A 20,639-nucleotide genomic window follows, 5' to 3' on the forward strand; every position below is an offset into this window, starting at 1 on the left:
TGCAGGGGCCCAAGTCCTTGGACCATCTTCCACTGCTTTCCTAGGCCATAGCAGAGAGCTGCATCGAAACAGGAGCAGCCAGCACATGAACCAATGCCAGCACCACAGGCAGAAGCTTACTTTACTACACCAGGAGCCGGCCCCAAAAGATGGTAAGTTTTTATGCTATGTTTATCTCACCAAAACTTTTAAAAACCAAAATTTAAAAAAAAATTACTTGAGAGACAGAGAGAGCAAACTAGCAATCCCACATCTACTGGTTCATTATTTAAATGTCCACAACGGCTGGGACTGGGCCAGGCCAGGGCTGGGAGGTGGGAACTCAGTCCATGTCTTCCATGTGGGTGGCAGGGACCAATCACTTCAGCCCATCATTGCTGTGTCCCAGAGTGCACGTTAACAGGAGGCTAGAGTCAGGAGCTGGAGTCAGGCGACAAATCCAAGTACTCTGATAAAGGATGCAGGGGTCTCAACTGCTAGGCCAAACGGTGACGATCTTGGGGGGTGAGAGGGTACTAGTTACACACTGAGGCACTGCATGGGATGCTAGACGTGTTCTTTATAACGACCCAAATTACACACAGTACAATCACATGGGCAAAATCATCAAGCAGTACGCCTAAGATTACTACACTGTTATGTCCTTTATCACATTTGTTAACCCTCAATTCAAAAAGCAAGTTGACCCAGAGGATTTTCAATTGAGGCAGACTTTGGTAATGCCCCAAACACAAGGTAGGAGCAAATGAACGACCAGGAGAGCTGTGTTCACCGGAGACCCCTTCAGCGGAGACCCCTGCTGGCCTATTCCCCCCCTGAGCACCGATGACAATGCCACAGCGCTGGGGAAGGGCAGAGACAGTGCCGCCGTGTGCCACAGCACAGCCCAGGCACATGCTGGGAGAAAAAGGTTCCCACAGGACTGATGGTGGCACCGGGGAGGCACGGGGAGCTTAGCAGGGTCACAGAGCTGCTAGGAGGTACCAAGAGGTAGCCCATTTTCTGGGTATGCTTTCCAGTTGTAGCAACCATCAGGAACACGTGAGCCCCTGGAATGTGACCGCACAGTTCTGGGCACTTTATTTACATCATCTTACTTTATTCTCTCAAGAACCCAAAGGGGAGGGCACTACACAGCACAAGCACTGCCCAGGGCCATCCCCCAGCAACAGGCAGAGCCATGATCTGACTCCAGGAAGACCAGCACGGTGCACACGTGGTAACCACTCGCTCCCTCCCACGCTCAGTGCCTCCCAGCATGGGACCAGCTTCCTGAAGGACTGGCATAAGACTAAGCCCCTCCGGTGACATATTCCTCGGGGAAGCAGGTCGCTCTGTGGAACAAAAGCTAGGTGACGGGTTACGCATCACTCATTAGGTAGCCCTCTGACCTGCCAGTGATGCTGCTTCCACAACATGTCATCACGTCAAATTTGTATCTCCTGTGCACAGTCTAAATGTCACAGGAGACACAGTGGCCCGAGTTGGCACCAACTGTAACCGACAGCACTGCAGCACACAGCTTTCCAACTGGCTGCGAAGGGAAGACGCCAGCAGAGAGAACTTACGCTCATTTCAGGGTGGGAGGATCAGCGACAAACATCAGAGGGAACAAACACCAGGGTCATGCATGGGTGCGAGATGTATGCCGAACCCTGAGTACCGGGGGCTGCTGAGCCACAGCCCGAACATGCATCCGGAGTGCACAGTCCCAACCACATCAGCAAGGCGATTTGCTAACTCTGCCAAATGTAATGGGAAACAGAACAGATCGAGCGGGAAACATGAAGAGGTAGCAGGCCTCTTCGATGAACAAGAATGGCGTGGCATCCTTCTCTACCAACGGGCCCATTATCAGGGGGCGCTGCAGCTGCAGAGGCATGAACCAAGACAACGCCCATTTGTCTGGAATCAGACCTCACTCTCAGAGCTCCCAGGACTGGCAGCTGGAGGTGAAGCATGCTCACGCTCGGCGCTCGAGTTCTGAGACAAGCAGCCACCACCCTCGAGACCGTGCTGCGATTTCTCCTGGGAAATCAACCTCCAGTGGCTGCAACAGGCCAGCTTGGCCTCCCTCGCCTTCTACACTCCAGCCATCTTTTCTGTTCCTCTCAACACCTACCACCACGTCTGGCACCGTCTCTGGCATTCAGTCACTGGCTAATAAATACGGGACTGGAAGTGGTGCAGCTGGGATATGAACTGGCACCCATCGGAATGCTGGCGTTGCAAGTGGTAGCAGCTTTACCCGGTGCACCACAAGCATCAGCCCCCTGTGGTATTTCTTTGGGAAGAGCTTTTTCTTTTTTCTAACTGTATTTTATAATCCCACATAAGATAGTGAATTCTGGTATCTAAATCATCCAGTCCAGAACTATGATCCCCAGCACACACACTAAACTGGAAATGACTGGAAGACTTGGTGCAGTGGGTCACACACATCTTATATCAGACAGTCTGGGTTTGAGTTCTGATTTTTCTGCTTTCCATCCGGCTTCCTGTTAATTCACACCCTCAGAAGCAGCAGGTAACAGCTCAAGCCTTGGGTCCTTGCCACCCATGTAGGAAATTGAAAAGGAGTTCTAGGCTCCTGGCTTTGGCCTGGCCCAGCCCTGGCTGTGATGGGCATCTGGGCAGTAAAACAGCAGATGGAAGATTCCTGGCTGTCTCTCTCTGTTGCTCTGCCTTTGAAATAAGCACAAATGTAAAGCCTGGAAGTGCCTGTCATTGCAGGCAGTGATGAAGGAAACAGAACAGGGGGATCATGGGATGCGGCTGGACTCCTTCGATGCCAACAGGATGGCCATTTCCCTCCTGGAAGCCCTGGTTTCCCCCTGGGCAGAGCATGATGGTACCACCCTCTGGCTCTCAGGGTGAGGATGATTAGGGGATGAGGCAAAGGCAACAAAGAGGCAGGCCCATCTGTTCTAAAAGGAGCAAGGCCCCCTCATAAGGAGCCACCATCTCTTCTGACCACACAGCCAGAGGGTTCCAGGCGAGTCTTTGACTCACCCTTTTCCTAGCTTTCCTCCCTGCCCAGCCCCACCCTCAGCAGGGCTGGCTCCAGCCGGGCAGTTCTCAAACACAAGGTCCACTCCTGCACCAGCACCTCCCGGCTCCTTCCCAGATTCCATCTGAAACCTGTGTGGACACATTTGTTTATTGTCTGTCCCTGAGAGGCTGTCTGGACAGGGACATGCGTCTTGTTCATTCCGAATCCCCTGTGGCCAGCTCGGCGCCTGCCCGCAGCGTGTGGGTGCCCAGTAAATACTTGCAGCAGGGAGTGCAGAGGGTGAGCCAGGCAGCCTGCGCTCAGCAGACAGGCGCTGCTCTTACAGGGAATGACCATCTGTAACTCAAGTGTCACTCAGAACAACATCATCTGAGCGAATAAAAAGCCCTGTAATGTTAGCTTTCTCGTCTCTGCCTATGAGGCTGTCAGTTTGTCCCCATGCTTATCTGGAGACTCCCAGGAGGCTCTCCTGAAACGAGGCCGTGAGCATCTACCTAACAGCAGCGGCCAGCGGGCACCCGCGCCCAGGCAGCCGGACCTGCTTGCGAATCACCTGGGGTGCAGGCGAGAGACGCGTGACGCACACCATTAGGCCAATGCCGCCTCACTGGTGTCAGATCTGCGGAGTGCCAAGAAACAGAAAGGGGCTCCAGGAAGTGAACAGAGAGGCCCCTTGGCACCCACCTACAGGCCCCCCGTGGCCTCTGCTCCAGGTGAAGCTTCCCCAAGCACAGCCAGGTCTCCTGGCTCGAGGACGCTGGCAATAACCCAGTCTGGATCTCCGTGGCTTATTAGACACGCACAGCTTCCCCCTCTGAGATTCGACCTCTAGACCATCAATGTGTGCTGTAAGAACCATGCTGAGCACTGGGAAACAGACAGGGAGGGCCCTCTCTGCCTCAGCATCAACGCCCGAGGCCCCCGACGGCCCGCAGGCTCCACACGCCTCGGCCCCTCGCCCCCTCACTAACCCCATCTCTTCCTTTCTGCCTCCTTGACACACTGCTCCTTGCCAGTCCTCCAACATTCTAGACACCATCCTGCCTCAGGGCCTTTGCACTGCCTGTTCTTTTTATCCAAAATGCTCTTCTTCCAGTCACCTCTGTGTTTCAGGCCTAAGCTCCTTCTCAGTGAGGCCAACCCTGGCCACCTTATTAAGACGTGTACCCACCTAAGCCTCGACATGCTGCCCCAGGTCCCTTTGTCCCTTCTCTGCTCAACGTTTCTAGAGCTTCTCAAATCTAACACGTGATAATGCTTACTGTTACTGTTCCCCTGTCTGATCAGAGGCTCCCAGGGGTCAGGGCTATTTGTTTAATTCACTGATGCATCTCCAGGGTCCAGAACAGTGCCTGGCAAATGGCAGGTACCGATAAATTGTTAACCCCGATTCAGTAACTCTAAGTCTGGATGAAAGTCACAAAAGGCCAGCCTGGTAAGGAAAACCAGCAATGCCCCAGGGCACAGGCACCAGGAGTGGTGGGTGCCTCGTTCGTCCCCACCCTCCATTTCCTGATTTTAGCCCAAACCTGGAAGAAGTCACGGATAGTTCATGGAGAGTAGGGACGGTCCCCAGTGGGCAGAGGGGTTTACACCACTCACACCACAACGCTGTCTCATCCTGTGTCTGTCACAGCCTCCTCTATTACCCGCGGCCCTGCCCACTGTGGCAGCTCTGCTCTTCCCTACTGGCTCCTCCAAGAGGTGGTGATTCTAAAGGCCTGACCCCTCCCTCGGTGCCAGAGCAGGTGCAGCATCCTGGCCTGGAGGCTTGGTCCCCCGTGGCCCTGGCCACAGACTACTCCCTTCAAAAGCCTCACTACAGGGGCTCCCAGCAGCTGTCCAGCACACCTTCTGCTCCTGGAGACAGGGACAGGCACCTGCTTCCAAGCTAACGATGCCTCCTTGACGGGTTGAACATGCTACCCTCTGGATTTTCTTGTATTCTCTCAAACCTTCCTAGATGCACACAGCCGTACTCAATACTTACGAAGGTGGTAATGGTGCCTCCGAGCTGTAAATTCATCGAGGGATTAGAGGAGAGACCACAACTGCGCACAGAAAGGGAAAATACACCCAGTTCCAACTCTTCTGTGGGAGTGTTTGAGACTGGTCAGCGAAGGCCCCTGGCTTAGAGAAGTCTGTTTCCCGTCAGTCTTCACATAAACCCTCTCCCAGAGGTTCCGTGCTTCCAGGAAGAAGACTCTGTGCTTCCAACCAGCACTGATAAGCTGGGGGCCACCAGAGGGCAAACGGGAACTCTAATCCTGGTTGGAAGGGGTGCTAGACGGCCTGACGCACTCTGTACGCAGGAGACCCCACGGCTGTCAGATGCAAGCCCAGGCTGGGAAGACGGCCCTGCAGCAGCAGCGCGGCCCCGAGGCCACCGTGAAGGCTCTGAACCTGCAAACGTCCAGAGGAGCAAGGCTGCTCCTTTGTTAGTCCTGGGGGAGTATTCTGCGAGGCCGAGGGTCCAGCTACTACAGACGACAGGCGTCACGCAGAGAGCCGTGGCCAGCATTTTCTGTTTACACTCACTCTTCTGGATCAGCAGGGAATCATGTGGGGACCTCTACAACGAGCCAAACCGGCACCTACAGAGGGATGGTCAACATCTTTATTTGGGGACAAGCAAGCCTATTGTGCCCAGAATCCTTACATCCCATCCTGAATTCCCAGCCAACCACCATGCAAACACACACATTAGCAATCAAAGACCTGCACGTTTTAGAGATTCAGTCTGGGGCCAGCTGGGTTGAAGTGCACCACATACACACAGAGGGCTCAGCCACTGTCAGTCAATGGTGACGTTTAATATTAGTGCTGTCTCTGTCATGGTCACTGCTGTCATCGTTGCTAAAACTTCTCTCCCTGCGTCTGTGTCTGGTCAGGAGGCACCTCCCCAAGGGACGCGCTGTGCTTGCTTCCCGATTCCTCATTCCAGAGACCCCTGGGAAGCCAGGAAGGGAGGTTCCAAGCAGGGTGTGAGGGGATGCTCAGCCTCAGAAACTAAGGTCCTCACATAGACAGCTCCTCACTCACCAGGGAGAGAGCTCCCATCTGCTGGTTCACTTCCCAAATGCCCACAAAGGCCAGGACTTGGTTGGGCCACAGCCAGAAGCCAGGAATCCAATTTCTTGAGCCATCGCTGCAGCCTCCCAGGGTCTATATCAGCCATAAGCTGGAGTCTAGAGTCAGAGTCAGAGGCGCTTACTGAATCCAGGAATGGGATGCGGGGCACTGGCATCTTAGCTGGTGTCTTACGCACTAAGGTAAGTGCCCATCTGTCTTGTGGGTTTGAGATTTCACGATGCTGTGAACCCCTGCACGTTCAGTAGGAAGCCTGCTCCAAATGCTGAATTGTGACCTTTTCCTGGGCTAACAATACAGAACAACCATTCTGCTCTTCAGTTCAGTTCAGTATTCAATACATGATACGAGATATTCAACACTGTGACACAATCCACTTGGCATTAGAGGATTTTTTTTTACTCTCTATCAACTATTTTTTTTTCAGTACCTAGTAGTATGATAGGTTTTTAAAAATATTTATTTATGTGAAAAACACAGTGACAGCCAGAGAAACAGAGATAGAGAAAGATCTCCTATCTACTGCTTCACTCCCCAAATGGCCTAAAAAGCCAGGTTGAGGCCAGGGTAAACCCAGGAGCCAGGAACTCCAATCTCGTTTCCCACATAGATGGCAGAGATCCAAGTACTAGTGCTGCCTTTCCAGGTGCATTAGCAGGAAGCTGGGTCAGAAGCCAAGTAGACAAGTCTTTAAAAAAAAAATAGTATTTATTTGAAAGGCAGAGTTACAGAGAGGCAGAGGCAAATAGAGAGGGATAGGTCTTCCATCCGCTGGTTCACTTCCCAAATGGCCACAACAGCTGAAGCTGTGCCGATTTGAAGCCAGAAGCCAGGAGCTTCTTCCAGGTCTCCCACGCAGGTGCAGGGGCCCAAGGACTTGGGCCATCTTCTAATGCTTTCCCAGGCCAAGGCAGAGAGCCGGATCAGAAGTGGAGCAGCCGGGACTTGAGCTGGCGCTCATATGTTACGCCGGCACTGCAGGCAGCAGCTTTACTCGCTAAGCCACGGCACCAGCCCCTAGCCAGGTCTTGAATCAGCACTCTAATATGGGACGCCATGCATGATTTTGCCCAACTGTATGTCAGTGTGACTGTTCTGCGCACGTTTAGTGCAGGCTAGGCCGAGCTCTGAGGTTCAGCAGATGAGGTGATTTAAGTGCATTTCTTGCCACGCCACATTTCCAAGCTGACACAGATTTCTCGGGATGGACTCCAGCAGACGTTGAGGAGCATCTGTAATTCCACATCTGAAATCTGCCCACAGTGGGTGCTAGGCTTTGCAACAAGCACTTTGCACGGTATTTACTCCTCATCACAAGCCCATTCTTGTTACTCCCCCCGTAGAGGTGAGGAAACTGAGGCCTGCAAGGTCAATACCCCAGCCAGGACCTACAGAAGCGGAGCTGGGCCCTGAGAGCACAGCGGTCTGGCTCCAGAGCCTTCAGCGGCCTCGCGGGCGCCACTGGAAACAACCCCTCCGGCTCTCCGCAAACGCTGCCTCGGGCACAGAGAAGGTGGCACCGCAGGGCAGGCCCTGGGAGCCCTTACGAGAAGGTGCCAAGAGCCCTTGAGAGCCTTGCCCACTGAGTCACTCGTTCCTGCTCCGCATCTCTGGCAAGCCCCGTGAGAGCACAGGCCACCAGGCATCTCCTGGCCACGGCCCCCACGCCCGTGGTGGAAAGCCCAGTGGGGACAGGGCTGTCCCTTTCCTGGGCTCCCCCACAATGCTGATCTCCCAGCGCAAGCACCCAACAGATGCCTGCCGAAGGAGCGAATGAGACAGCGCCAACGCGGAAGCAGCCGTTCCTCAGTGAGCCAGTGTGGGACAAATCCTTCAAGCAAAACACCTGCGAGAGTGACGCAGACCCCCACACGCTACCCTGTCTGCTCACTCGGCCAAAACGTGACGCTGGCAGCTTCAGAGTTACTGTTTCTCCAGGCAAGAAATACTGTCTATCCTGCGGCAGAATTCAGTGAGAACCGCCCCTTAGCAGGAACCATATGATTTTAATGCACAGACGAATTTCAATTAGACATTTATCTAAGCATGCTGATGTGTTTTAAATTTAACCCTAAATTACAGTCCTTTTAAATGACTCTGCTCTCCCCTCTGCTTCTCTCTCTCCAATTTTGGTTTGGTTTTGTGAAAGGTCTGCTGGTAAAAATGAAGCAATACCAGTAACTTATCTACAAATTACGGGAAGGAGAAAGTAGGTTAAAAAAGACCAAGAAACTTAAAACAAGTCTGATCAAACCACATCCGAGTTAGGCAGGAAGCAACAGGAGACTTCTAGCTCACAGGGAGGGAAGGTGAATCTCACCAGGACTGCTGTCACACAACTCACGGGCGGCATTCACCTTGCGCCCGGCTTGAACCAGCAAACTGCAACCAGCCGTCCCTAACCGGAAGTGGGGAGCCGACACTTTCACTTGAGCTGGAGATTCTTTCTTTCAGAAAGAGCTTCATTTTCAGTTCAGGAGCCCACCACAACCAACGAGCAGGTCCTGAAGACAGGCTGTGTGTCTCTCACGGTGGAGGCAGGACCTTTGCCCCAAGACGAGGCCCACAGGGGGAGAGACCAATTCTCCTACACGCGCCTTGGGGTAGGAAGGTCCCACTGAAGCACGTACCCTAAGTGGAGGGTGCCAGGGACCTTCTGCAATGTGCTCAATCTGCACAATGTGCAGACCCCTCGTTATCAGTGTCAGTATTCCACTTGTGACACGGTACCAGACTTCTGCAAGCTGTTGGCAGTGAGAGACATGGGGGAAGATCTCTCTGTGAATCTACAACTCTCAATAAAAAATTCAATTAAACAACTGCATACTGGAAGATGAACAGATGAAGAAAATGGGATAGTCACTTGTAATGGAATATTACTCAGCCTTTAAAAAGGAAGAAGGAAGAAGGAAGAGGGTGGGAATTGCGCTGCAGCAGGTCAAGTTACTCCTTGAGGCACCCACATCCCGTATCGGAGTGCAGGTTAGAGTCCTGTTACTCCGCTTCCAATCCCGGCGAATGCTCCTGGGAAGGCAGCAGGAGATGGTGCAAGCACCTGGGTTCTGTGGGAAACCCAGATGGAATTCCTGGCTCCTGTTCAGCCTAGACAAGCCCTGGCTATTGTAGCATTTTGGGAGGGAACCAGTAGATACAAGATCTCTCTGTCTCTCCCTCTCTTTCTGTCACTCTTTCAAATAAATAAATAAAATCTTTAAAAAAAATAAAAAGGAAGAGGAAGGCATTTGGCATGGTGGTTAAAGTCAATCATATCCCATACAGGAATGCCTGAGTTCAAGTCCCAGTTCCCCTCCTGATTCCAACATCCTGCCACTATGCACCTTGGGAAGCAGCAAGTAATGACTCAAGTGGTTGGGTTCCCGCCACCCATGTGGGAAATCCAGATTGAGTTCCTGGCTCCTAGCTTTGGCCTGACCCAGTCCCACCTGTTGCAGGCATTTGAGTAGAAAACCAGCATAGGGGAGATCACCTGGTCTGTCCACACTACTCTCTTTCTTTCTCTCTGTTCCTCTGCCTTCCAAATAAATAAACGCATTAAAAAAAAAAAAAAAAAAAAAAAAGGAGGAAACACCATGGTTCAACTCAGGAGGATACTAAGCAAACGATCTAGGCCAAGGGCAGAAAGACAGATACTGCATGGCCCTACTTATATGAGGTATCTAAGATCATTAAACTTCGAGAAGCAGAGAGCAGAGTGGTGGCTGCAGGGGCTGGGCCTAGGGGAAACAGGGAGCTGCTGTTCAGTGGTACCAAGTTCCGGTTATGCAGGTGGCTCAGCAGCACGTGGACAGTGCACTGGACTTCATGATGGGTGAGTTCTAGAGATCTGCTGGCAAAAATGGCCTACAAGCAACAATAATATATGATGCACACCAAAAGAAAAAACCTCATTTAAGTGTTCTTGCTTCAATTTTAAAAACTCCTGTAGGAGTGGACATGTAGCCTAGCAGTGAAACAACACTTGCATCTCACATCAGACAACTGGGGTCTGACTCCCAACTCCAGCTCCTGATTCCGGCTTCCTGATCATGCAGACCCTGGGAGGCAGTGGTAACAGCTCAAGCATTTGGGTCCCTGACACCTACAAGGGAGATCTGGATTGAGTTCCCGGCTCCTGGCTTCAGCCCCGGGCCAGCCCCAGCTGTTGTCGTCATTTGGAGAATGAATAACAGGATAGGAGTGCTCTCTTTCTCTCTAGTAAATAAAAATGTAAAAAAATCTCAATCATAAAACCCTTACAACCCAGAGCCCCCACTATATCTCTGGGTTCTTCTCTTAGAACATCAAGTCTGGTGCCAGGGCTATGGCACAATGGGTAAAGCTGCCTCCTGCAGTGCCAGCATCCCATATGGGCACCAGTTAGAGTCCCAGCTGCTCCACTTCCGATCCAGCTCTCTGCTGTGGCCTGGGAAAACAGTGGAAGATGGCTCAAGTCCTTGGGTCCCTGCATCCACGTGGGAGACCCAGAAGAAGCTTCTGGCTCCTGGCTTTGAATCAGCTCAGCTCCAGCCATTGCTGAGTGAACCAGTGGATGGAAGATTTCTGCCCCCCACACCCTCTCTTTCTGCCTCTGCTTCTTTATAACTCTGCCTTTCAAATAAATAAATAAATCTTTAAAAAAAAAAAAAAACACCAAGTTGAACTTTGGCACTGCACCACTGTCTTACTGTGATGAAACCTTAGCCTATCGCAGGGTCTGGGAAACACTAGACACACAAAGTGCAAAGGGAGCCCCTCCATCTCAGACTGTTATGACTGTAGATGGAGTGTCAGTAGCAGGCTGGGTGCAGACGAGGCCAAGTTAATGGTGAACACATGGCCCTGTGAGCTTCCTGCAGAAACACGTGCACAATGGGGAACAGATCTTCTGACTGTCCAAGAAACTCCAGAAATCCAGACTTTATGTGAAACTTCCTAAATTCAATGTTGGCAGTTCATAAAGTACTCTTTTAAAGCTCCTAAGAGGGGCCGACACTGTGGTGCAGATTAATCCTCCACCTGCAGTGCTGGCATCCCACATGGGCACTGATTCTAGTCCCGGTTGCTCCTCTTCTGATCCAGCTCTCTGTTATGGTCTGGGAAAGCAGTAGAAAACGGCCCAAGTGCTTGGGCCCCTGCACCCATGTGGGAGACACGGAAAAAGCTTCTGGTTGGGACCGGCACTGTGGCGTAGCGGGTAAAGCGCCGGTTCAAGTCCCGGCTGCTCCACTTCCAGTCCAGCTCTCTGCTGTGGCCTGGGAAAACAGAAGAAGATGGCCCAAACCCTTGGGCCCGTGTACCCACATGGGAGACATGGAAGAAGCTCCTGGCTCCTGGCTTCAGATCAGCACAGCTCTGGCCATTGCGGCCAATTGCGGAGTGAATCAGTGGATGGAAGACCTCTCTCTCTGCGCCTCTGCCTCTCCTTCTCTGTGTAACATGTAACTCTGACTTTCAAATAAATACACAAATCTAAAAAAAAAAAAAAAAAAAAAAAAAAAAGGTGCTCCTGGCTTCGGCTCGGCTCGGCTCAGCTCAGCTCAAGTTGCTGCAGCCATTTGGAAAGTGAAACAGCAAATGGAAGACCTTTCTGTCTCTCCCTCTCACTGTCTGTAACTCTACATTTCAAATAAATAAACAAAAATCTAAAGCTCCAAAGAGTAAACCAAACAGGTGTGATGGGCTGGTTGCCAGCTGTTGGACATTCTGATACGCTCTGTAAATACAGGTTCTCCCCACCGCACCAACAGCCTCCAGAGCCAGACTCACTCTCCCTGTTTTCCAAATGGGGTGAAACACTTGCTCAGGGTCACCCAGTTGGCAGGGCACATGGCCTCAGCATCCTGTTGCTTGCTTTCATTTGGCAAAAGCTAGTTGGAGAGACTGCAGGAAATTATCTCCAGAGACACAGACACTGCGTCAGTGGCGCGCTGTCCAGACCACGTGTTGTCATGAGATGGGCCACTGGGGCGTCTCCTGCCCCACACCGCTCATTTCCCTGCAGGTTGAGCCCACTCACCAGATGCTCTCCCACCCTGACAGAGCATGTGTGAGGGCTGAGATAGTACCCCTGCTTGTCTGTGCGCCCCACATCTGTTCTCCTACTTTATGCGAAGCTCCAACGCAACAGAGACGATTTATGACTGCACATCCCCAGAGCTAGCAAGATGCCTGGCCCAAAGAGAGGACTTATAAACACTTGCTGAACAAATCAAGAAAGGATAGGCCAGATGGCAGCCAGAAAAAGACCCTATTCAACGCAGCTGGGCTAACATTCCCATCAGTAAGGATGCAAAGTTTCCGGGAACCTTTTCAAAGGCCTGGTGAGACCACTGGACACTAGAAAACTCAGGACAGAGGATTCTTATAATGTCGTCCATGCAGTACCAGTCTTTCACCTCTAGGATGACATCCCACTCACTCATCCAGGTGTGCAACAGAGGCTCCTGTCCCAGGGTGAGCCTGGCCCTTAAATCTGCGTGGTAGCCGGCGCCGCGGCTCAATAGGCTAATCCTCCACCTAGCGGAGCCGGCACACCGGGTTCTAGTCCCGGTCAGGGCGCCGGATTCTGTCCCGGTTGCCCCTCTTCCAGGCCAGCTCTCTGCTGTGGCCCGGGAGTGCAGTGGAGGATGGCCCAAGTGCTTGGGCCCTGCACCCACCCCATGGGAGACCAGGAGAAGCACCTGGCTCCTGCCTTCTGATCAGCGCGGTGCGCCGGCCGCAGCGCGCCAGCCATGGCGGCCATTGGAGGGTGAACCAAGGGCAAAAGGAAGACCTTTCTCTCTGTCTCTCTCTCTCACTATCCACTCTGCCTGTCAAAAAAAAAAAAAAAAAAAATCTGCGTGGTGTCTACCAGAGCCCCCAGCTGCAGAGACAGACTCCGTAGGAAACGCCCCGTACACAGCACTCTGTGTTCATCTCGGACAAGGAGGCCAAGCCCACACAGCAGCCAATCCGATCCCAGGCAAACTGCCTGCTTCACGGTGCTTGGAGAGGGTGAGATGGTTACAAAAGGGGGCCAGGCACTGGGGCTTCCTTGGCTGGATGTATGATAGAGGCACAGGTACAGAGGCAAGAACACAGAGCACACTGAGGGAAAAGTGCATGGAGCAACACCGAGCTGGCGTGGAGCTCAGGACAGATGAGCCAGAGGACAGGAGGGATGGCAGTAAAGACAGAGAGGACACGCTGGGGAGCCCAGGGAGCGGTCACAATGCTTGCCTTCCACCAGGTGCTTGCCTTCAGTAGGGCACAAAGCATAACCACGCTCCTGCAGACCACACACGTGCTCCATAGCTCACTGATAACTTAAAACTAGAGATTTTGTGTAAAATGCAGATTTGGAAACGTGAGAAAACCTGACAATACTACATGCACATTCCTGCAGAACAGCCGCTGATAACCAAGGAGGCCTGTGCTCTCCAACTGCCCAGTCCCCTCCACGCCCTACTGTCTCACAGGAGGCCTCCAGCATCGCCGGACAACCTCTGAAGACATCGTGTCTTAGACACTGTGTCTCACTGTGTCTCACTGAGTAACACAACGCAACGCTCAATGATACATGATCAATCAAACCCCCTCTTAACAGCTGACCCCAGGTTTTCCAGTTGTGCATTTCAAGACCTCGATTAGGCTCCTTCTATCCCAGACCAGCTCAAGCCTCACCGTCACTGTGGAAGCAGAATGTTGGCTTCTGATTTCAGAGAAACACACAGATTAACAAAACCAGCGGTGGCTTCTTATCACGACTAATGACTTACAGAGCTTCTCTGAACATCCTGCTCAGCCTTTGCGTACATCTCAGACAGATCACCGTTCAGAATGACTTCAGCTAAGGAGTTCACCAGCGGTGCGTGATGTATAATTAGGAAGACCTGGTGAGAAAGAAGAAACGGGATTTGCCTTAATGTGTACAGTCTTCCACCCTTCCTTCCTGGAGCCCAGAAGCCCTGTGTGAAGCGGCAATGCAAAGCCGGGCCACGTTCAGGAGGATCAGTTCTACTCCGCTGAAGTTGGCTTCTCCTTCAGACCCTTGGCTGGTGGCTCTTCCTCGGAAGGAAGTGGATTAATGCAAGACTGTCCCTCATGACTGGGGGAAGCCAGATCTGGCAGAAGCAGAACGATGTGGGAAAGGAACAGCCAAGCCAGCACACTCCTTCCTTTCCATGGGCATTTTAGCGTCAAATTCAATTATGCTAAGACCAGAAGGCACCATCCCGATCCGTACTTATATGGGAAATGGGGAGTTCTGTTCCAATCAAGGACCTGGCAGAGGAAAGCCTGCGTGGAGATTCTGTTGCTAGAATGAGCTCTGACCCTGAGGTAGATTTAGCTCTGGGACTCCATGCCAGCGGTGGTAGGTGTGGAAACAGAGGGGAAGAAAAGCCACCAGGCCAAAGGCAGATCCAGTTATACCAAGACGCAAAGATCAGAGGCTCTGGGCTGGGACGGCCCTGCCACCCCACCCTGTTGCCCAGTGTTCCTAGGGGCAGCTTCAGGAGCCAGAGTATTCAAACCGTCTGGCAAAGCTGCTCTGGCCACATCTGCCCTCCTGTTTTAGATATAAAGGCAACACAGCCTGTGGGTTTCATCATTTGCATATAGATAGGCAGTGTGCGTGTTTGTATTTGCTTATTTATACATGTACAGAACAGGGTTTCTCAATGTTGGCTCTACTGACATTTTGGGCTCTAATCCTGCGGCATGGGGCTGCCCCAGCACAGAGAAGCATCTAGCAGCATCCCTGGCCTCTACCCACTAAATGCCAGCAGCACCCTGTCCCTCAGCCACGACAGCTGAAAACTGCCAGACACTGCCAGATGTCCACCTCCGCTGACAGCCCTGGGCAGAGAACTCTCAGAAGGACACTGGAAACCCTGGCATTGTAGTTGTCTCTGGGGCTAGAAATCAGAAGCCAGGACTTGAAAATGAAGGAAAACTTGGTTTTCACCTGGTTGAACTTTGCAACCTTAAAAACTTTTTTTTATTAAAAAATATATTGTTGGGGCCGGCACTGTGGCCTAGTGGGTAAAGCCGCCACCTGCAGTGCTGGCATCCCATATGGGCGCTGGTTCAAGTCCCGGCTGCTCCACTTCCAATCCAGCTCTCTGCTATGGCCTGGGAAAGCAGTAGAAGATGGCCCAAGCCCGTGGGCCTGTGTACCCACGTGGGAGACCAGAAAGAAGCTCCTGGCTCCTGGGTTCACATCGGCACAGCTCCAGCCATTGTGGACAATTGGAGAGTGAACCAGCGGATGGAAGACCCTCTCTCTCTCTCTCTCTCTGCCTCCCCTTCTGACTTTCAAGTAAATAAATAAATCATATATATGTGTGTGTGTGTGTGTGTGTGTGTGTGTGTGTGTGTGTATATATATATATATATATGGAAAAATCAAACAAAAACCAGTAAAGAAGAAAGGCAGAAATTCACACGAGCCGCCCTCAGGGCATGACTTGAGTGCCTGGGGATGGAGGAGGGTGGGCGACTTTTCCTTACGGTATGTTTCTACTGCTTGAACAGTGGCACACTATTATTCAAGTAAATAGTTAAACTCAAATTACATAAAAAAGAACAGCCAAACGTGGCACCTATCTAACCAAAAAAAGCACATCTGTTTTAAAAAACAAACAGGGAACCCTTTGCTGTCACCCAGGCTCTAATAAGCTACCCCAGGTCTGGGGCTGTGACACACACTCCAGCACTGGATGATGAATGTTTTTCCCTTTATCATAGCCAAATTACTGCCATCAGACTACAAAACCAAACCCAATCACCGAGTGCATTCCTTCTACAAATGTCTGTCATGTACCTTGTATGAATGGGACCTTACCTGATCACTTATTCATTCCGTTATTCAATCCACTGACATTCTCTGCGCACTACTAGGGCCCCTGGACAAAGCCCGGTGATTCCTGCCCGAGGATGCACCTTGTGCTCCTTTTCCTGGCTATGACCGGGGGGTGGGGGGGTGGGGGGGGGGACCACGGCAGGTGCACGGCAGCGCACAGGGTGCAAGTGGAGACCTGGGCTGGGCTGCCAGCAGCAGGCTCAGGCAGATAGCATCGCCTGCCACACTAAATTAATGTCACCAGTGTGAATTTTCCTGGTTTTGTAGCTGTGCCTGAAAAATAATTTGTAAGGATGCACTGATTTATAGGGCAGTAGGGGATTTAAGGACTCAAGAATTATCCCTGGCTCTGGGTTCTCACACATGTAAGCCACATTATAATTAAGCTACATGACAATGCAAGGGAGAGAGGGCTGTTTTATCTTTAAAAAGGATCTATTACTCAATTTTGAGGAACACTGAATTACAGACCAGGTTTTTCGCCAGATATTGAAACAAGTAATTAGGTGCCTGGCAACTGGTCCTTCACTAAGGAAACAAGAGAAAGACGGCTCTCAGCAAGAAGATGCCACCCCTCTCCACTCACGTCCCAGCCACGTTCCCTGGAGAAGACCCTGCCGGAGCGCGGCTCGGGCAGCTACAGAGGCCCGAGGTGCCTTCCATGGCACTCCTGAGGCTGAGCAACTAGCCTCAGTCCTGCCAGCCTCCCAGAATCCACAGCAGGAGATGCCTACAGATTTGTAACGAGGCGGCAGAAAAAGTCACCAGGAGAGGCTGAGGTTTATACTAAGCTCCACGGCACAGAGGGGCATTGAGAGAGCCGGCACCATGCAGAGCTCTGGGCAAACAGAGCCCTGGGACTCCAGGATGTGAGCAGTGGTCAGCCCACGTCCTGATCCCCATCAGCCTGCCCGCTGCAGTGTGTGGTTCAGGCAAAGGGGGAGACAGCTTCACCCCCGGCTCATGACGGCAGGATATCAGCTAGAGGAGTCTCTCATCGAAGAAAACACATACCGGGGCCACTGCAGAAGGGGGCACAGAGCTGTGACCAAACATCTGACTACGTGCCAGTCTAATGAGATGGCCTGCGAGTCGGCGCTGCTTGTAATAAAAATATTTGTAAAGTTATGTAACTGAGTCACCATGGAGTTTTTCCCTTCTTGTAAATATTACATAATTACAAGAAGGAAACACACTTGTTTAAGGAGGGGAGACAGACAAATTGGCTCAAGACACAAATCTGGGAGCTGAGGCTGCTATAACATCCCTTTCAGACAATAATCTGGGAACCAGAACCACAACAAAATCTTCGACAGCCTCGCAACAGGAAGTTTGCTAAACCAAGGCTGCTGTGTGGATGTTCACGGTGGGTCCTATGGCTTGGGGGCCCATTTCAAAACCTTGTGAGTAAGAGCCAGGCAGCCTACAGATCCAGGCTGTCAGAAGGCTCCCTCGTTGTGTTGGAAATCTTGGGTCTCGCGGTAAAAATCAAATACACAACGCAAAGTTTAATTTCTTTTCCACTTCTCTCTACATTTCCCTCCCCTGCTGTGAAGAGGATACCTACGCAGTGTCTGGCACGCAGAACGCCCCTTACTCACTTTGAGATGGGGACCCTGTGAGAGAAGACGGGCAATGTGACACGAGGGCTTTCTGGAGCAGCGGCTCCACGGGACCCAGGCCAGGGTCAACATACCTGCGACAGGAGATAGAGAGACACGGGCAGGCTGATCTTCGGCCGCTCTCCTCCCTGGGAAGGTCGGGGGGAAGAAAAGGGGGAGTCCAGGTCACAAAAGCAAGCCACACGGAATGATGACACCAGAGTAGTCTGAACAAAAGACACCCTGTGCCCTGGCGTTGTCCACGACACTAGGGCTGCCCTGGTGCTGGTCACAAACCCACTGGGCAGACACGCGCAGCCCAGCTCCACGCCACACGGCTTGCAGGGCCGCTGCCTTCCTGCCTGAGCACTTGCGACACTACCCGTGGGTTAGAAGCCTACCCAGCAGAACGCGCTCCCTGAGTTGCCCCAGCCGCGGGAAGGCGGGCCCAGGTGGCCCACTCTTGGGAAGGCAATCTGCAAACGCCAGGGACGGGCTGGCTGTGCACTCTGGGCTCAGAAAAGCCCTCATCACTCCGAGCTCCAAGACGCCTCACCTCACATGAACCCTGTGAAGGAGGGGCCTTCAGGCCCTCACCTGCCGCTGAAGAGACGGGCTCAGGGCGGGTGATGACTCATCCAAGGTCACAGAGTTAGGAAAGGCAAGAGGCAGACTTTGAATCCAGGTCTGAAACCTCCAATTCCCAGGCGTGGCCTCTGCCACCAGAGCTGTCCCTGGCAGGTCTAACTGCAACTGTGATCACTCTGCATTTATTGATTTGTGGCAAGCGTGCCCACACTTCATTCCCAAAGGAAGATGATACCCCCTCGGGACTCAGGAGCCGCAGCTCCTGCGCGGTGACCAGGTGGCTGCTCCCACTTCCTGCTGCAGCCTCTGAACTCTGCAGGGACTGGACAGAGACACACACACCCCACCTCGGCTCCCTAAAGCAGTGAGTCTCATGGGAGCATCCTGGGATCAGCAGCACAGCATCTCCAGGGAGCAGTTGATGTGCAGGTTCCTGGCCCCACCCTGACCTGCTGAACCAGAATCCCTGGGACAGGGAGGGAGTACCTGCAGGCCTGCACCCACCCTCCCCCAGGGCCTCTCAAGTCGCTCCCTGGGCAGTCACCACCCTGGGAACTCGTCCCGAGTGCGTGCTGTCCCTGCCCGTTCATTCCGTGCCAGTTTGGTTGCTGTGGGGATCGTCTGCAAGTCAGTCAGCTCTGGCAACTACCTGAAAAATCACGGGCGGGAGGAGGCCTCTGGGAAGGATGGGCGGAAACCGAAATCCTAAACCCATCAGCTCGCCTGTGTTTCTGATGCCTTTTCCTCTTCCCCTTTACAATTCCCACCCCACCCGTCTCTCAGAAAGGGGAGGAAAGGAAAGGAAAATCAGGAAGCTTCGGAGGGACCCCCTGCGGCCCGCGGCCCTTTGCAAGGCGACCACCTGGCAGGGCGACGCTGCAGACCCACCTTGCCGTGGTTCTCCAGGGAGTACACGTAGAGGGGCAGGAAGAGCCTGTTGAGCAGGTGGTCGGTGAGCACGTCATTGAGGAACTCGCAGTTGATGATGAGGATGTCGTTGAGATAGTGCAGGTGGTCCAGGTGCTCGGCCACCAGGTCACTCAGCTTCCCCCGGTTCCTGTGCCTGCACGGAGAAAGGACCGCCTCAGCCTCAAGGCCAAAGAGCAGAGCCTTTGGGTCCAGAATCACCAGCCTGGGACCTCGGTCAAGGGTGCATGTGCGCTCATACTACCAATACGTGAGCAAGTATCAGGAGACACTGGCTCCAGCCCCTACCCAGAGACACTCAAAGGGAACATGAACAGGGACTCCTGGGGTCCCCTGTTGTGTGGGGGCCTTAGGACCACCCTCCTCACCACAGCCCAGAAAAATGGGGTGAACAAAGCAAAACCAGCCCAGCGCTTAGAGCTATCCATAGCACAAGGGGAGGCAACTAGCCACGTGCCAAGACCTCATCTACTTGGACAAGCACCACTCTTGCAGCAACAAGTCCTGGTGATCCAAAGCTCCCAAGGAACACAAAGGTGGAGTTGTGCTCAGCAGCTGCGTCTGCAGCACCGGCCCCAGACGCACGTGGCACATGGGGCGAGGAGGTGACGTCCCTGCCCGCAGGCCTCTGCCCCGCGGCAGTCCCTCCAACACCAGTGGCAGGCACACAGGGCTCCTGGAGCCAGCCTCACACTTAGGAACAGGGGGTCCCTTCACCACCGAAAGCACCATCTAGCTAGGGTCAGACACTGTGCTTCTATTAGCTTCTGAGTGACAGTCACTTTACAAAAGGCACCATTAAAAAGAAAATAAAAGTCAAAAGAAATCAAAGGCTCCTATAATGCCACCACTGACAGACGTCTAATATGAACACTTTGACTGCTGGTAGCCTCCAGTCTGCTTTTCCACATTCTCCTCTCTACTGACAGCCAGTGTAAAGTGCAAGTGTTAGACTGGATCTAGCTGTAAAACGGCATCAACTCCACGTCTTTGACTTTATTTTAGGTAATATTTTAGGTAATATCCCTTATATTTTAATAAGATACTTAATAAATATTTAATAGATATTTAATAAATTGCATAGTAAATCCATGTTGGAAAGTCTAACAGGAACCCACAGTGTACCCGAGATAATGACCATTCGTACACAAGGCTTCACGTTTGCCCTGCTCCATAAAATACGTGGGAGATATTTTTTATTAGGATATGTAATGCACTTCACTTTTTGATACTTTAATTAAAAACATTTTACCAAAGTAGGGTATGCAAATGGGTTCAGACTCAAGTAGCATTGAAAAGTTGCTGACACCGAACAGCAGCTGCTGGCCCAGCCTCCACCACCCTCCCTCCTCCAGCCAAGACAGTTTCTAACACTCTGAGCTCTGTCTGCAGGTAGCTCCCCCATGTCCTACAGAATCTGCGTGGCCCTCCGTTTCATGACTGCACCATGCTGACACCATCTGTGGGCCTCCCGTGAGACAGAGCTGTGTTCCTGCCACCTCTGCCCCAGTAGTCGCTGTGGGTAACTGGCGTGGGACTCCTGACTGCTCCCTACAGAGCCGAGAGAAGACCGCAC

General features: G+C 52.4%; 1 protein-coding gene across 9 annotated transcripts in view; it reads right to left on the reverse strand.

The window, feature by feature from the left end:
* CLEC16A (C-type lectin domain containing 16A) overlaps nucleotides 1-20,639 on the reverse strand; it is a 210,302-nt gene that overhangs the window by 158,722 nt on the left and 30,941 nt on the right. For all 9 annotated transcript variants that reach the window (XM_051847427.2, XM_051847426.2, XM_051847428.2 and 6 more), the window contains 3 exons: nucleotides 19,025-19,199; nucleotides 17,644-17,697; nucleotides 13,861-13,974 (listed from right to left, as the gene is read on the reverse strand). In XM_051847427.2, the coding sequence (XP_051703387.1) occupies nucleotides 13,861-13,974; nucleotides 17,644-17,697; nucleotides 19,025-19,199 (343 nt within the window). The remainder of the gene's footprint in view (nucleotides 1-13,860; nucleotides 13,975-17,643; nucleotides 17,698-19,024; nucleotides 19,200-20,639) is intronic.

This window comes from Oryctolagus cuniculus, chromosome 19 (assembly GCF_964237555.1).
Source record: "Oryctolagus cuniculus chromosome 19, mOryCun1.1, whole genome shotgun sequence".
NCBI lineage: Eukaryota > Metazoa > Chordata > Mammalia > Lagomorpha > Leporidae > Oryctolagus > Oryctolagus cuniculus.